The sequence below is a fragment of the Monodon monoceros genome, unplaced genomic scaffold (genome assembly GCF_005190385.1).
Source record: "Monodon monoceros isolate NGI ecotype Baffin Bay Population unplaced genomic scaffold, NGI_Narwhal_1 Super_Scaffold_21, whole genome shotgun sequence".
NCBI lineage: Eukaryota > Metazoa > Chordata > Mammalia > Artiodactyla > Monodontidae > Monodon > Monodon monoceros.
The window spans coordinates 158,792,911-158,806,721 of NW_021703778.1; the positions used below are offsets into that span (position 1 = coordinate 158,792,911).

Sequence of the window (13,811 nt, forward strand, 5' to 3'; positions counted from 1 at the left end):
TTCTTGTGACTTCCCTTCTCACAACCCTAAGCCCCAGCCCCGCTGGCAGGAAAAACCTTTTATCTGTTCTTGGGGGCCGGAAGACTTGCTTTAGCTCAACAGATATTCTTCCAAGCAGATTGTCTGCACCTCAGTCCTTTTCATTCTCCTGAGTTGCATGAATCCTTTGAAACTCTAAACCTAGGATTGTCTTCTCCTCCCAACCCCGTATTTTTCTGCCAAGAATTCCTTCTCTTGAGGCAATAAATGCAAAATGGCTAATTGAGTGTGAGGGGGAATAGGGATGGGGTAAAAGGAAGTAAGGCTGGGGAAATAAATCAGTATTTCAGAATGTTCCCTGCCATGTTTAGCTGCTACTTGAACTAGTGAAATTGCAGCAAGTGGAAAATGTGGATGCAAAGGACCCTTCATCAGCAGATTAGATTCTTCCACTGTCTGCCCCACGGAGAAGTTGGAGCCAAGCAAGACCACATTCACTTCCCCTTTTCCCCATGGGCAGCCCAAGTGCCCTGCACGGGCCAGTGTCGGGTGTCCATTCTGTGGCCTCAGGAAACCAGATACCAACATGCCAGGAACACCAAACTCCTCAAGGTAGTATTCTGAATGCTGCTAATTGGCTTTTTCTCACCTTGGATTTGTTTAAATGTCAGACTCAACGCTCTGGAATTTCCCATCTCTTCATCAGCTAGCTCTGTAGTTGAAAATACAGTATTGTCAAATATTCTGGACTAAATAAGAAGCAGAGTTATTACAGGTTCTTAAATGTCCTATTATGTGGAACTGACAAAGTTTCAGCATAGGGCAGCCACAGTTTTTCTCCTAATTAATCAGAAGTGAAAGTTTGCGTTTCCTGTGTTTTATAACAACATCCTTTTTTTCTTTTGAGGAGCAAAATACATAAAAATCTGGTGTGGATATTAAGATGCCATTTCCCTAAAAGCAGAAGTATAGTCTATTTAGGTAAAATAAGAAATTGTGAGTGTCATGAGATACCCATGTATAGAAGCCACAGATAAGTGGATGTGCAAAACCAAACAAAAATGAGAATTTTGGATTAGAGTGACAAGTAAACTGAAATCATTGCTTTCATTTTTTTTTAAAGGCTTGTCTTACTATTAATTTTCTACATTGTACTTAAATTTTTATTATTTCAGTAAAAATAGAAAGTATTCTGAATTTTTAAGTTCCTATACACTAAATTACTTTGCAAATGTACTTTATAAACCTAAATGATTACTTTTATTATTTTCAATAAAAGACCTACAAAGGAAGTATAGGAAACCCATTACACTCTTGTTACATCCTGAATAACCTCAAGGTTAAAAATCTTGGTTATATCACAAGATCATCTTTTCCAGTTCTGGGGAGAAATTTTAAAAACCCTACCAACAGGAACTTCTAATGTCCTTTTACAAAGGCAGGCTCAAATTGTCATGATTACAGTTTTTAAAATGAAGTTAAATTTTTCCATCCCAAATTAATTCTGTCCTTATAAAGTAAAAATTTCCTCTTCGTGTGTAATAAAAGTTTATTAAGGCAAGGTTCAAAAGTGAAGTCTCTGGCTTTTTTATATCTCAGAAGTTCCAGGAGCTAATTTCACTTCACATTAAATCACTTACAGGGTTTCCCTGGTGGCGCAGTGGTTGAGAGTCCGCCTGCCAATGCAGGGGACGCGGGTTCGTGCTCCAGTCCGGGAAGATCCCACATGCTGCGGAGCGGCCGGGCCCGTGAGCCATGGCCGCTGAGCCTGCGCGTCCGGAGTCTGTGCTCCGCAACGGGAGAGGCCACAACAGTGAGAGGCCCGCGTACCGCGAAAAAAAAAAAAAAAATCACTTACAGATTTGGCAACAACTGTCCAGGTGTTACTATACTAAGTGAATTTTCATTATAACATCCCATGTCTTTCTCAAATAAAGTTTCAAGTCTCATAAAATTATTGATTTGCCTAAGCCAGTTAGTTCAAGTGGCTTTAGCATGGTTTAGCAATTTTTGATGGAATCTTCTCTTCCAAGAGGAAAATCAAAGGAGAAAATGGTTCTACAATAAAATACTGTATAGCTAATATATAATCCCTTTGAATAAAAACAAAAACAACAATAAAAAACTTTAGCTAGTTGGCTACCTTGACCCCATCATCATGCCATTAAGCAATGAACATGCTCTCTATACATACATCCGCATTCGCTCTCTGTTGTTTTTCGCCCAGGATCTTGATCACCCTGATTCCATCTACAACATCCTCTCCTATTCTACACATCCAACGACTCATCCAATCTTTTTGTACCTCTCTTGGAGTATTTATCCATTTTTACCATTTTTACCATTGCGGTTATTAGCGTTTTCTCCTTCACTAAGTGATAAGTTCCTTATGGGTTAGGGCCAGGTCCTATATATCTGCCAGCACAGTGGTCTCTTAGGAGAGGAGGATAGATATATGTGTTGACAGATAAATGAGTGAGGGAGGGAGTGAATGAATGAATGAGATTCTAGTACATATTCTATCAAATAAAGCACATATAGTATCAGTATACAATTGTGATTAAGATGCAAAGAGAAAAGCGAGTAATAAAAATTATACTACAGTAAATAATACATAAAACATCTTTTAAAATACTTAGGAGACTTCTGTTGCTCAAACTTGGATAATGTACATCCTTCTCATTAATATGCTGCTTCCTCATTGGTTTATGATGAAATATGAGTGCAATTTCCTGTCCCCTCAATAATATTGGTTTCTCTTCTGGGTGCAAGCAGATTTATCTCACTCCTCAGTCAACAAAATCATCATCCCAAGAAACATGGGTAAGTGTAAGATTAAGAAATAAGACTTTAAGTAGATAACATACTTTTGAATGATTGTCAGTAATATTTGCAACATTTTTTCTAGTTTGGGCTGTATAAATGTGGTCATGCAAAGTATTATAAGACGGGGAGAAATGAGGATGACACATGGCTTCTCTACTTTGAGCAGTAGTAAAGGATGTCAAATTTTACATTTAGAAATAGGTAACACTACCAAAATATAAAAGAGGAATGCTTATGCTCCATTTCCTCTACAGGAAACAGTATATTGGCAAAATGAAAATTAAGTGGTTAGGGAAGAAATGTACCAACTCCTGGCTGTAGAGCTATCTAGCACCACTTCCTCAGCAGTATAAAGGTCTAGTGATATGTTTTTATACCATCAGAAACTATGTGAAATTTGAAAATAATATTTCCAGTATTAATTAATATTTCTAGTATGTATTAATTAAAAATTCTTAAGAGATGACTATCACATTGACGTAGAGTGTTAATAAGTAGCTATTCAACTGATAAATGAAGGCAAATGTTTCCTATAACATTTTATCTTCTGATCATTGTCATCAATGGTTGGTACTGTTTTAATTCTGATTTTTACCAACCATCAATGGTTGGTACTGTTTTAGGAGCTGTGGATTATCTTCTTTGGGCATCAGGTAAAAATTAAAATCAGAATTAAAAACTTATCCAAATTTCTCAGCACTGGATCTAAAAACAGTTTTCTCAAAATATGATTAAAGCAATCAAAATAATATCTGAAAAGATGTATGAATAATAAGAATTATGTATTCTGTTAAAATCTCAGATTCACACAAATTAATTTAACAGCTCTCCTCTGCAGCGTTTGGTATCATATGTGAAATGTTATTATATAAATTATATTCTGAGTGACTCTGGTTTCTCTGCTATGCTCTGGATAGGTGGCCAAAGATGATCTGCTTTCAGGAAATGTAGGGGACAACACAGGCTACCAGTGTTGTCATTAGAACAGTATCAGTTAACATGTCATGAAGGCTTACCTTGTGCTCAGTACTGAGTTTCATGTGTTATCTCATTTAATCCTCACAAGAATTCTGTGAAATGGTTGCTATCTTACGCCTGTGAAAATTGAAACTTAGAGAGGTGAAGGAACACACATGGTCACAAATCCCCCAAGAGCTGCTGAGAACCTTTGAGTCTCCAGAGCCCTCACACATGTAACCACAAGCCACCAGAAACACTGCCTCTGTTGCCCAACCCAGAAGACACCCAGTATCTGTTTCATTAAACCATTCAGTCTTATGGTTGTTTTAGTTAAGGCAGGAAATATTTCTACAGAGAAAGAAATTTATTTCACTGAGAATTTTGTAAGTCCTCTCAAAACTATTTTTCCATTTGACCCTTCCTATCTTTTTTTTTTAAGATGAGTATTTGTTGAGTAACATGGACAAAGCAGGAAGGGGCACCTACCTGCTCATCACCCAGCTCTCCCAAGTCCTTCTTCTAAGGAAGAATATTTTCATGGTTTAAGTGTTCTTCCCCAGACGCATGAGCCTAGTGATAGACGTGATGTTGCGTAACCATCAGAGTTCCATCCTCTGTAGCTTATTAAATTTTGTGCATCTCAGACATTTTTCAAGTGTCATTTTCCTTCTTCGCTTATGTTCTTTAGAAGTCTCTTTAATGAGGATTTTGGGGGTCAATGTTCTCAGTGGTAGTTTATCTTAAAATATCCTTATTTGTGCTCTCATTTTGAAATTTAGTTCTGTCGGGTATTCAGTTATAGGATGACATACATTTTCATAACAATTTGGAAATATCAATCCACTGTCTTCTGGTTTATGTTATCATTGTTGTTGAAAATGTCTTTGTCAGTCGAAATTTCATCCTTTGTAGGTAGTGCATTTTTTCTCTCTGGCTCTTTTTTTTCTTAGTCTTTGGTGATCTGCAGCTTGATTGCAAATTCCAGCTCTGTTTGTTTGTTTCTAATCTTATTTGGGGTTTGCTGAGCTTCATAAATCTGAGGATGCCATGTCCTTCATCACTTTCAGACAGCTCTCAGCCAGCATCTTTTCTAACATTGCCTCTCCCCTACTTTCTCTCTTCTGTCCTTGTGAACTTTAATTATACATACACTGACCTTTTCACTTTATCCTCCATGTCTCTGTGGTATTTTCCTGTCTCTTTAGCACTCTGATAATTTTGTGTTATTTCTTTAGCTCTGTCTTACAATATACTAATTTTCTCTTCAGCTGGAGCTAGGCAGTTGGTTAGTCCCTGTGTTAATTTTTAATTTTATATTACTGTATTTTTTATTTCTGAAAGGTCTATTTCAAAAAATATGCCCAGTCATCTTTTATAGTCTCCTGAGCCTTACTCATGTGTTCATATTCCTTCTCTTATTTCTTTAAATGTATTAAACATACTTGTTTTGTGTTATATATCTATTAATTTTATCTCTAAAGCTTTCGTGGATCTAGTACTCTTCTTTCTTGCTTTTGCTGACTCTCACATAGAAGCTAATTTCTGTATGCATGTAAGTGTGTGTGTTTTCTTCTAGTGTGGTAGCAGGATATTTGTTCTTTTTATCCATCTATTTTTAAAATCGAGTGTGTTTGGGGTTGGGGGGTTTTAATCAGCTTATATTTGTTAGAACGAGATCTGTGAGAATTCTTTAAAGCCTGGGTTGAGGGAGCTTTCCTCAAGGCATGGTTTGTATTTACTTCTTCCACGTGCCTAGAATACTTATTCTTTCATATGGTAAACCTTTATTATGGGTGAATTTATTTTCAGATTATTTAAGTTGTTTATTGTTTGTTTTGTTGTGTTTCTATAAATTACTTTTTATATGTGAGGAAAGAAGTGACATCATATCATTTCTTAGGAAGACATATATGCTGTATCTGCAGGTTATTCAGATGTTAGTTGTCGAGATTCTTTACATGCCTTTCGATTTCACTTTTTAACCTTAATTGCAATATAATCTGCATGCAGCAAAAAGGAACATATCCTAAGTGTACAGCATGATTCATTTTTACAAACTGAACTTGTTCATAGAATCAACACTCATATCAAGAAACCAAACATTACCCAATTCTCAGAAGTCCTGCTGGTGCCCTCTTCCTGTCATTACTCACCCACCCACCCCCCACCAAAGGTAACAACCATCTGACTCCTCTTTCTCTGGTTTTTTTTTTTTTGTTTTTTTATTTTTTTGCGGTACGTGGGCCTCTCACTGTTGTGGCCTCTCCCGTTGAGGAGCACAGGCTCAGGACGCGCAGGCTCAGCGGCCATGGCTCACGGGCCCGGCCGCTCCGCGGCATGTGGGATCTTCCCGGACTGGAGCATGAACCCGTGTCCCCTGCATCGGCAGGCGGACTCTCAACCACTGCGCCACCAGGGAAGCCCTCTTCCTCTGTTTTTTATAACTAAATATTTAATATGACATTCTACATAGTTGTTTGCAACAATGTAGGTGGGCTTTGTTGAGAAGAACGGGAATGCATGATGGTTTTCCCACTTCCAGTTGGTCTTATTTACATTTTTTTCATTACCACATTGTGAGTGGTGAAAGATAATTCATTTTGGCTTTAAACCAATTCACAGATGATTCCTGATCTAAACAATAGACCCTTCAAAATTCAGCCTCCTGACTCAAAAAACTGGGAGATCTTCCCCCGCCCCGCTCCCGCGCCCCCGTGGTAGCAGGATATTTGTTCCTTTTTAGCCATCTGTTTCTAAAATCAAGTACAGGAAAAATAAAAGCCTAAATAAAATGTTGCCTTATCCATTATATAAATTACTGAAAAGGAACATGTTTAACCTTCCAAAGAAAATGTGTTGACAGATATACGGAAACATAAGGACACATTGTCAGAGTGTGAGACATGATGTAAGGTGATGATTCTCACAAGTTTATTTGAAGTCCACACAGTTTAATAGAGAACATAAAAGTGACATCTTTTAGAAAATGTAAGGTTGATTATTTTATATCTAGTTTGCAGAAATTTTCATTCACGTCGTTTTCTTTAATTAGAAGAGCCATTATAGTTGAAAGACCTGTACTAATCCATCAGTGCTACTATTTAGGAGGAAAGTAGAAAATATTCTCTTCCTTTTCAACAAAGCTAGTCTATGCCGTAGCAAAAATACCTCAGACATCTAAGGTATTTTTATGTAAAAGGCAGAAGACAAAATAGTTGAGTCAAGAGGCTTTAGAGTTAAACCTAGGATTGCAGCCAAGTTCTACCAAGATTAGACAGGCAATATGGGGCTAATTGCCTAATATGTGGCTCAATTCTTCTTTGTAATATAGGATTGTAATAAACAGCACAGAGTTACAATAAAACATAAATTATAATAAATATGCACGCCATTTTACATGGAGTTCAGCACACAGAAAGCCCTCAGTAAATGGATTGCTACCCTGATTTCTGACAGCATAGGTTAACGCTACCTGGTTCTTAATCAGATAATATGTACCCTTTCTGCCTGCCTTTTTCTATCCCTCTGCATTGTTTCTGAGCCTCAACCATGTTATTGCATGTAACAATAATTTGTTCATTTTCATTAATGTATAGATTTTATTGTGTTAATATACCACAATCTATTTACCTCTCTTAATGCTAATAGGCATTCCAGTTGGGGGATATTACAAATACTGCTACTGTGAACATTCTAATTCTACCACACGTCTTTTGGGAACCACATGTATGTATTTCTATTGAGCATATACCTAGAAGTAGAGTTGCTGAACCATATGATTTGCATAAGAGCCAAACAGTTTTCTAGCCAACAGTATATGAGAGTTCCAGGTGTTCTACATCCTCACTAAGACTTGGTATTTGCTATCTTTTTCATTTCGTTTATTCTGGTGGGTGTGTAGTTGTATTTCTCTGTGGTTTTAGTTTGTAGATTTCTGACGACTAGTGAAGTTGAGCACATAGATCCAATATTAATTCACTATAGGCCTGAAGTTTATGGAACCAGATTAATAGTATAGACTCAGACCCCATTCCCAAGTGAGGACCAGCCAGAGGCCATGAGTACTCAGGGATTGTTTTTTTTTTATGATAGCTCCTCACAGAAACAAAGGTAAGACAGGGAACTTGCCAAATTTCCCTGCTGTCTGTCTGCAAATATCTGTAAAGTTTGTTATTTTGCTTATTTTGATGGCTGAGGCTCCTGGATGCCAGCATGAGTGGGATGTCGAGGACCCCGTGCTACCTGTGTGGGCCCATGCCCTGCCACTGGCCCATGCCCTGTCACTGGCCCATGCCCTGCCACTGGTCCATGCTCTGCCACTGGTCCATGCTCTGTCACTGGTCCATGCCCTGTCACTGGCCCATGCCCTGTCACTGGTCCATGCTCAGCCACTGGTCCATGCCCTGCCACTGGCCCATACCCTGCCACTGGCCCATGCCCTGTCACTGGTCCATGCCCTGCCACTGGTCCATGCCCTGCCACTGGCCCATGCCCTGCCACTGGTCCATGCTCAGCCACTGGTCCATGCCCTGCCACTGGCCCATGCCCTGCCACTGGCCCATGCCCTGTCACTGGCCCATGCCCTGCCACTGGTCCATGCCCTGCCACTGGCCCATGCCCTGCCACTGGTCCATGCCCTGTCACTGGTCCATGCCCTGCCACTGGTCCATGCCCTGTCACTGGTCCATGCTCTGCCACTGGTCCATGCTCTGTCACTGGCCCATGCTCTGCCACTGGTCCATGCTCTGTCACTGGCCCATGCTCTGTCACTGGCCCATGGTCTGCCACTGGCCCATGCTCTGTCACTGGTCCATCCTCTGTCACTGGCCCATGCCCTGTCACTGGCCCATGCCCTGCCACTGGTCCATGCTCTGTCACTGGCCCATGCTCTGTCACTGGCCCATGCCCTGCCACTGGCCCATGCCCTGCCACTGGTCCATGCTCTGTCACTGGTCCATGCCCTGTCACTGGTCCATGCCCTGTCACTGGCCCATGCCCTGTCACTGGTCCATGCTCTGCCACTGGTCCATGCCCTGCCACTGGCCCATGCCCTGCCACTGGCCCATGCCCTGCCACTGGTCCATGCCCTGTCACTTGTCCATGCTCTGCCACTGGTCCATGCTCTGTCACTGGTCCATGCTCTGCCACTGGCCCATCCTCTGTCACTGGACCATGCCCTGTCACTGGTCCATGCCCTGCCACTGGTCCATGCTCTGTCACTGGCCCATGCCCTGTCACTGGTCCATGCTCTGTCACTGGCCCATGCCCTGCCACTGGTCCATGCTCTGTCACTGGTCCATGCTCTGCCACTGGCCCATCCTCTGTCACTGGCCCATGCCCTGTCACTGGCCCATGCCCTGCCACTGGCCCATGCCCTGCCACTGGTCCATGCTCTGTCACTGGCCCATGCCCTGTCACTGGTCCATGCCCTGTCACTGGCCCATGCCCTGTCACTGGCCCATGCTCTGTCACTGGTCCATGCCCTGTCACTGGTCCATGCTCTGTCACTGGCCCATGCCCTGTCACTGGCCCATGCTCTGTCACTGGCCCATGTTCTGTCACTGGTCCATGCTCTGCCACTGGCCCATGCTCTGTCACTGGTTCTCTGCAGTCAAAGCTCTAGTTAGTTCCTCCAGATCCATGTACGCCTTAGGGTACCCAGAGCTTTACTGCTCACTTAGCTCTCTGACATTAGCTCCTGCTTCCTTTTTTTCCTCTCTGGAAGGTTTTCCTATTTATTTAAAGGCTGTTTAAGATGGGGAGGGATAAATTGGGAGATTGGGATTGACATATAAACACTACTATATATAAAATAGATAACTAATAAAAACCTGCTGTGTAGCACAGGGAACTCTACTCAATACTCTGTAATGGCCTATACAGGAAAAGAATCTTAAAAAAAAAAAGAGTGGCTATATGTATGCGTATAAATGATTCACTTTGCTGTACACCTGAAACTAACACATTTGTAAATCAACTATATTCCAATAAAAATTTTAAAAATAAAAGGCTGTTTATTCATATTTTTAGGTGTGGAAAAATTAGGTGATTTCAGGAATTTTAGTTCTCCGTTTTGTGTTAAGACTGACATATCCTATGGGCTCTGGATATGGTTTACTCTCCCAGCAGAATACTGGTGCCTTGTGGTGGCAGGTCTCTTTTGTGCTAAGGGCGCATCAACACTTGGAAAGGGACGGTTTTGAGGTCCTGTAGGCCTCACAGCACACAGGAAGAGGACATGTCTTCCTTCCACTACATGGTGACTCTACAAAGCTTTCTGTGAAGATTCCCCTCAGATAAATCATCCAAAGCACCAACAGGCCTCACTAGCAAAGGAATAAAGCTAGTATTTCTCTATTCCAATATGGAGAGAAGGATGGATTCTCTGTTCCTACATGGATGTACATCAGACATTTTTAAAAAGCTAACCTAGTAAACAATCAGGTATAAATGTAGAAACTGATGGTCATAGATTTTACCCAGAATGCAGCACATTCTGCCCTCTCTTTCACAAGAGTACGAGGAAGATAAAGTAAATCAGCCCACAAAGAAAGCAAAGGAGAAACAAATGAGGTAGTGTTGTCTAATTATTTACGAAGTTTCAGCAAACTGCTATATTTTCAAGTGCTTCACTTTATCAAACTTCTTGTGACAACTTTTTTCTTGGCTAATAAGCATATTTTGAAAATAAGTGCCTTATACATAGATTGCACACGAAATAAAAAATTTGAAATCCTATAATCATACAGTTTACCATACACTCAAATGCATTTACTGATTACAAACAAATAATTGAATTCGCCATCTTTTTTTTAAATTAGCTTCTAAAATGACTTTTAACTTTAGTTTTGCGTGCTTAGATTGTGTCTAGTGAGAAATATAATTCCCTCTAACCTGGCATCCCTTGGATAATTCTTATTTGAAAAAGGTCAAATATCTCAGCCTGATTTCATTTACCAAAGTCAATTAGACAAGTTTCCCTTTTTAAACGCCTTCATTGTATGCAATTTCATGCATTTTGATATCCTCAATAAATGAAATAAAATAAGATCGTTTCAAAAATCATGATGTCTCTTTTAAGCATCCGAACTATTCTAGTTTGTCTTTCATTACAGAAACGAAGGCATTTTAAAAAGAGATGTCAACCTTTGTGAAAATAAAGCCTTCTATAGTCACGTTCGCACCAATCTCCTCTGAGTTTCACGAAGAAAACCAAACTGAAGACAGCATTCTATGAAAGCTGATGGATAATGTGACGAATCCTCCAGGGTTCTTCATCAGCATGCTGTGAGAATAAGCACATGGACTTCTGCACATTAAAATCACTGATCACTTTAGTAACTCCCGGGAACCTGCATCCTGACTTCCAGCCATCGATACCTGTGTGAAACTTGATCTCCACTCATCCTTTAAGACCATTGATGAATCCATCAGAACTTTTGAAAGCAAAGGACAACTGAAGAAATCTTAGTGAAAGAGAGTTAGGTGTTGGAAACAAACTCCCAAGAGACAAGGCTTATCTTGGTACTTACCATCTAAGAACACATATAATCAGCACCTAAAAAAGGAAACATGAACAGCACATGTATTGAAGAACAGCATGACTTGGATCACTATTTGTTTCCAGTTGTTTACATCTTTGTGGTAATAGTCAGCATTCCAGCCAACATCGGTTCTCTATGTGTGTCTTTTCTGCAAGCAAAGAAGGAAAATGAATTAGGCATTTACCTCTTCAGTTTATCCTTATCTGATCTGCTGTATGCCTTAACTCTCCCTCTATGGATTGATTATACTTGGAATAAAGACAACTGGACATTCTCTCCTGCCCTGTGCAAAGGGAGTGCCTTCTTCATGTACATGAACTTTTACAGTAGCACAGCTTTCCTCACCTGCATCGCGATTGATCGGTATTTAGCAGTTGTCTACCCTTTGAAGTTTTCTTTTCTAAGGTCAAGAAGATGTGCGTTCATGGTGAGCCTCTTCATCTGGATATTGGAAACCATCTTCAATGCTGTCATTCTGTGGGAAGATGAAACAGCTGTTGAATATTGTGATGCCACAAAGTCTAACTTTACTTTATGCTACGACAAATATCCTTTGGAGAAATGGCAAATCCGGTTTAACTTTGTTAGGACGTGTGTAGGCTATATGATACCTTTGGTCATCATAATGGCTTGCAACCAGAAAGTCTACAAAGCTGTGCAGCAAAATCAAGCTACAGAAAACAGTGAAAAGAAGAGAATCATAAAACTACTTGTTAGTATCACGTTGACTTTTATCTTGTGTTTTACTCCCTTTCATGTGATGTTGCTGATTCGCAGCGTTTTAGAGCATGATGTGAGCTTGGATGAACGTATGTTTGACCATAACAAGCCTGGGAAGCAGAGTTATAAAATCTATAGAATCACAGTTGCATTAACAAGTTTAAATTGTGTTGCTGATCCAATTCTGTACTGTTTCGTAACTGAAACAGGAAGATCGGATATGTGGAATGTATTCAGAGTCTTTACTGAGAAGCTTAATAAATCAAAAAGACGAGGAAAAAGCATACTTTCTATGTCTACAAAAGATACTGTGGAATTAGACATCCTGGAATAGAACCAAGGTCTAATTTTTTAAAGATATGCAATATTATACCATCAAGATTATATTTTCAAAAGGAGATCTCAGCATGAGAGGGGAGTAAAGGTTCCCACTGAGGGACTATCTTAATCCTCTCTGATGGAAATATTTCAAACGTGTGCCCTATAGCTCCCTGACTTTTATTAAACAAGAATTAAACAAAATTGAATATTTTCCTAATGACTCAGGATCATCACTGTAGAATGGCAATTGCTTCTGTATCTGTGCTCTAATCGCTCAGAGGTTAGTAAGATGTACTGGACTGTGTGTTTTTAAATTGGTGAGCTTCGTGTCTGGTTGTTGTGATTTTTCTCACTCTTTCTATGGATCTCAGGCTATCATTTCTCCCAGCCAACAACACCAACTACTAAATACTGCTTCTAATCTTCTCATTAGTTAACAAACATTTATTGAGCCCACTCTATGTGCTAGGTTTTGTGGTAAGTACTGGGGTTACAACAGAAATGATCTCATAAGCCTTTTGAAGCTTATATCAGTTTGGAAACATAGCCACTGAGCTTGTAAGTGTTCTTTATAAAATAAAAGTAAATAGTCTCTGAGTGAGAGTCTGAAGGCCTCATCCATGATATAAAGGACATGAGCTTTGTGAAAGTTCTTTCAGTTAATCAGAGAACTTTCTACTTTCTTTAAAATCACAATTTTTAAAATTTTGATTCTTTCAAAATTTGCTGTTGGATACAGTGTGGGTGAAATTATTAGAAGTTTAATGTTTAGACAAAAAGATATACTATAAACAAAAAAGACATTTATTATATTAAATCTTACATTCAGAGACTTCTTTGGGGGTTTAGAGAATTTAGAGAATCTTGATATAATATATTCTTTTATATTTATATTTTCTCATTACAGAAATTACTCCGCCTAGTTTTAAGTAAGCATCAGGTAAACATTTTTCTTAACCAAAGTATTTTTTAAGATTTTCGAAGATGTTTTTATCCTCCTATTCTCCTTCTCTCCCTTCTCTTTACTATCTGTTCCTTCCAGTCCCCAAAATTGATCAGATAGTAAGTGTCTTGGTATCATCTGTGCCCTCATATTAGAAAACAAAAATCTGATAACAAAAGAGACAAATAATGAATTTCTAGATATACACTGAGAAAACTCAGGTAGTGCACAAACTGATTCCATTTTCTATTAAAGTTGTCCATGACAGTTTGGGTGCACAAGAGAAAACCACCTTGCTTTGAGGCCCTATGTGCTTTCTCTGCTCTTTGCACTTTTCACATCATAAAGTTTCCGGAGAATTAATAGATTGAGTCTGGGCACCCTGAGATACACTTATACATACTTAAAGGCTAAAGATACACCAATGAAATGAAAAGGAACTAAAATAGTTTGGGCTGTTCGATTCTTTCCTGATGCATTATTGGCAGCACCTACATTGAATACGTGTGAAAGTAAAA

General features: G+C 39.5%; 1 protein-coding gene across 1 annotated transcript; it reads left to right on the forward strand.

Annotated features, from left to right (window-relative positions):
• The first annotated feature begins 2,721 nt into the window (after positions 1-2,721).
• Positions 2,722-12,937, forward strand: GPR65 (G protein-coupled receptor 65). Its single transcript, XM_029238485.1, has 2 exons — positions 2,722-2,802; positions 10,881-12,937. Exon 2 carries the CDS (start codon positions 11,338-11,340, stop codon positions 12,361-12,363), a length of 1,026 nt encoding a protein of 341 aa, XP_029094318.1. The 5' UTR covers positions 2,722-2,802; positions 10,881-11,337; the 3' UTR covers positions 12,364-12,937.
• The last annotated feature ends 874 nt before the right edge of the window (positions 12,938-13,811 follow it).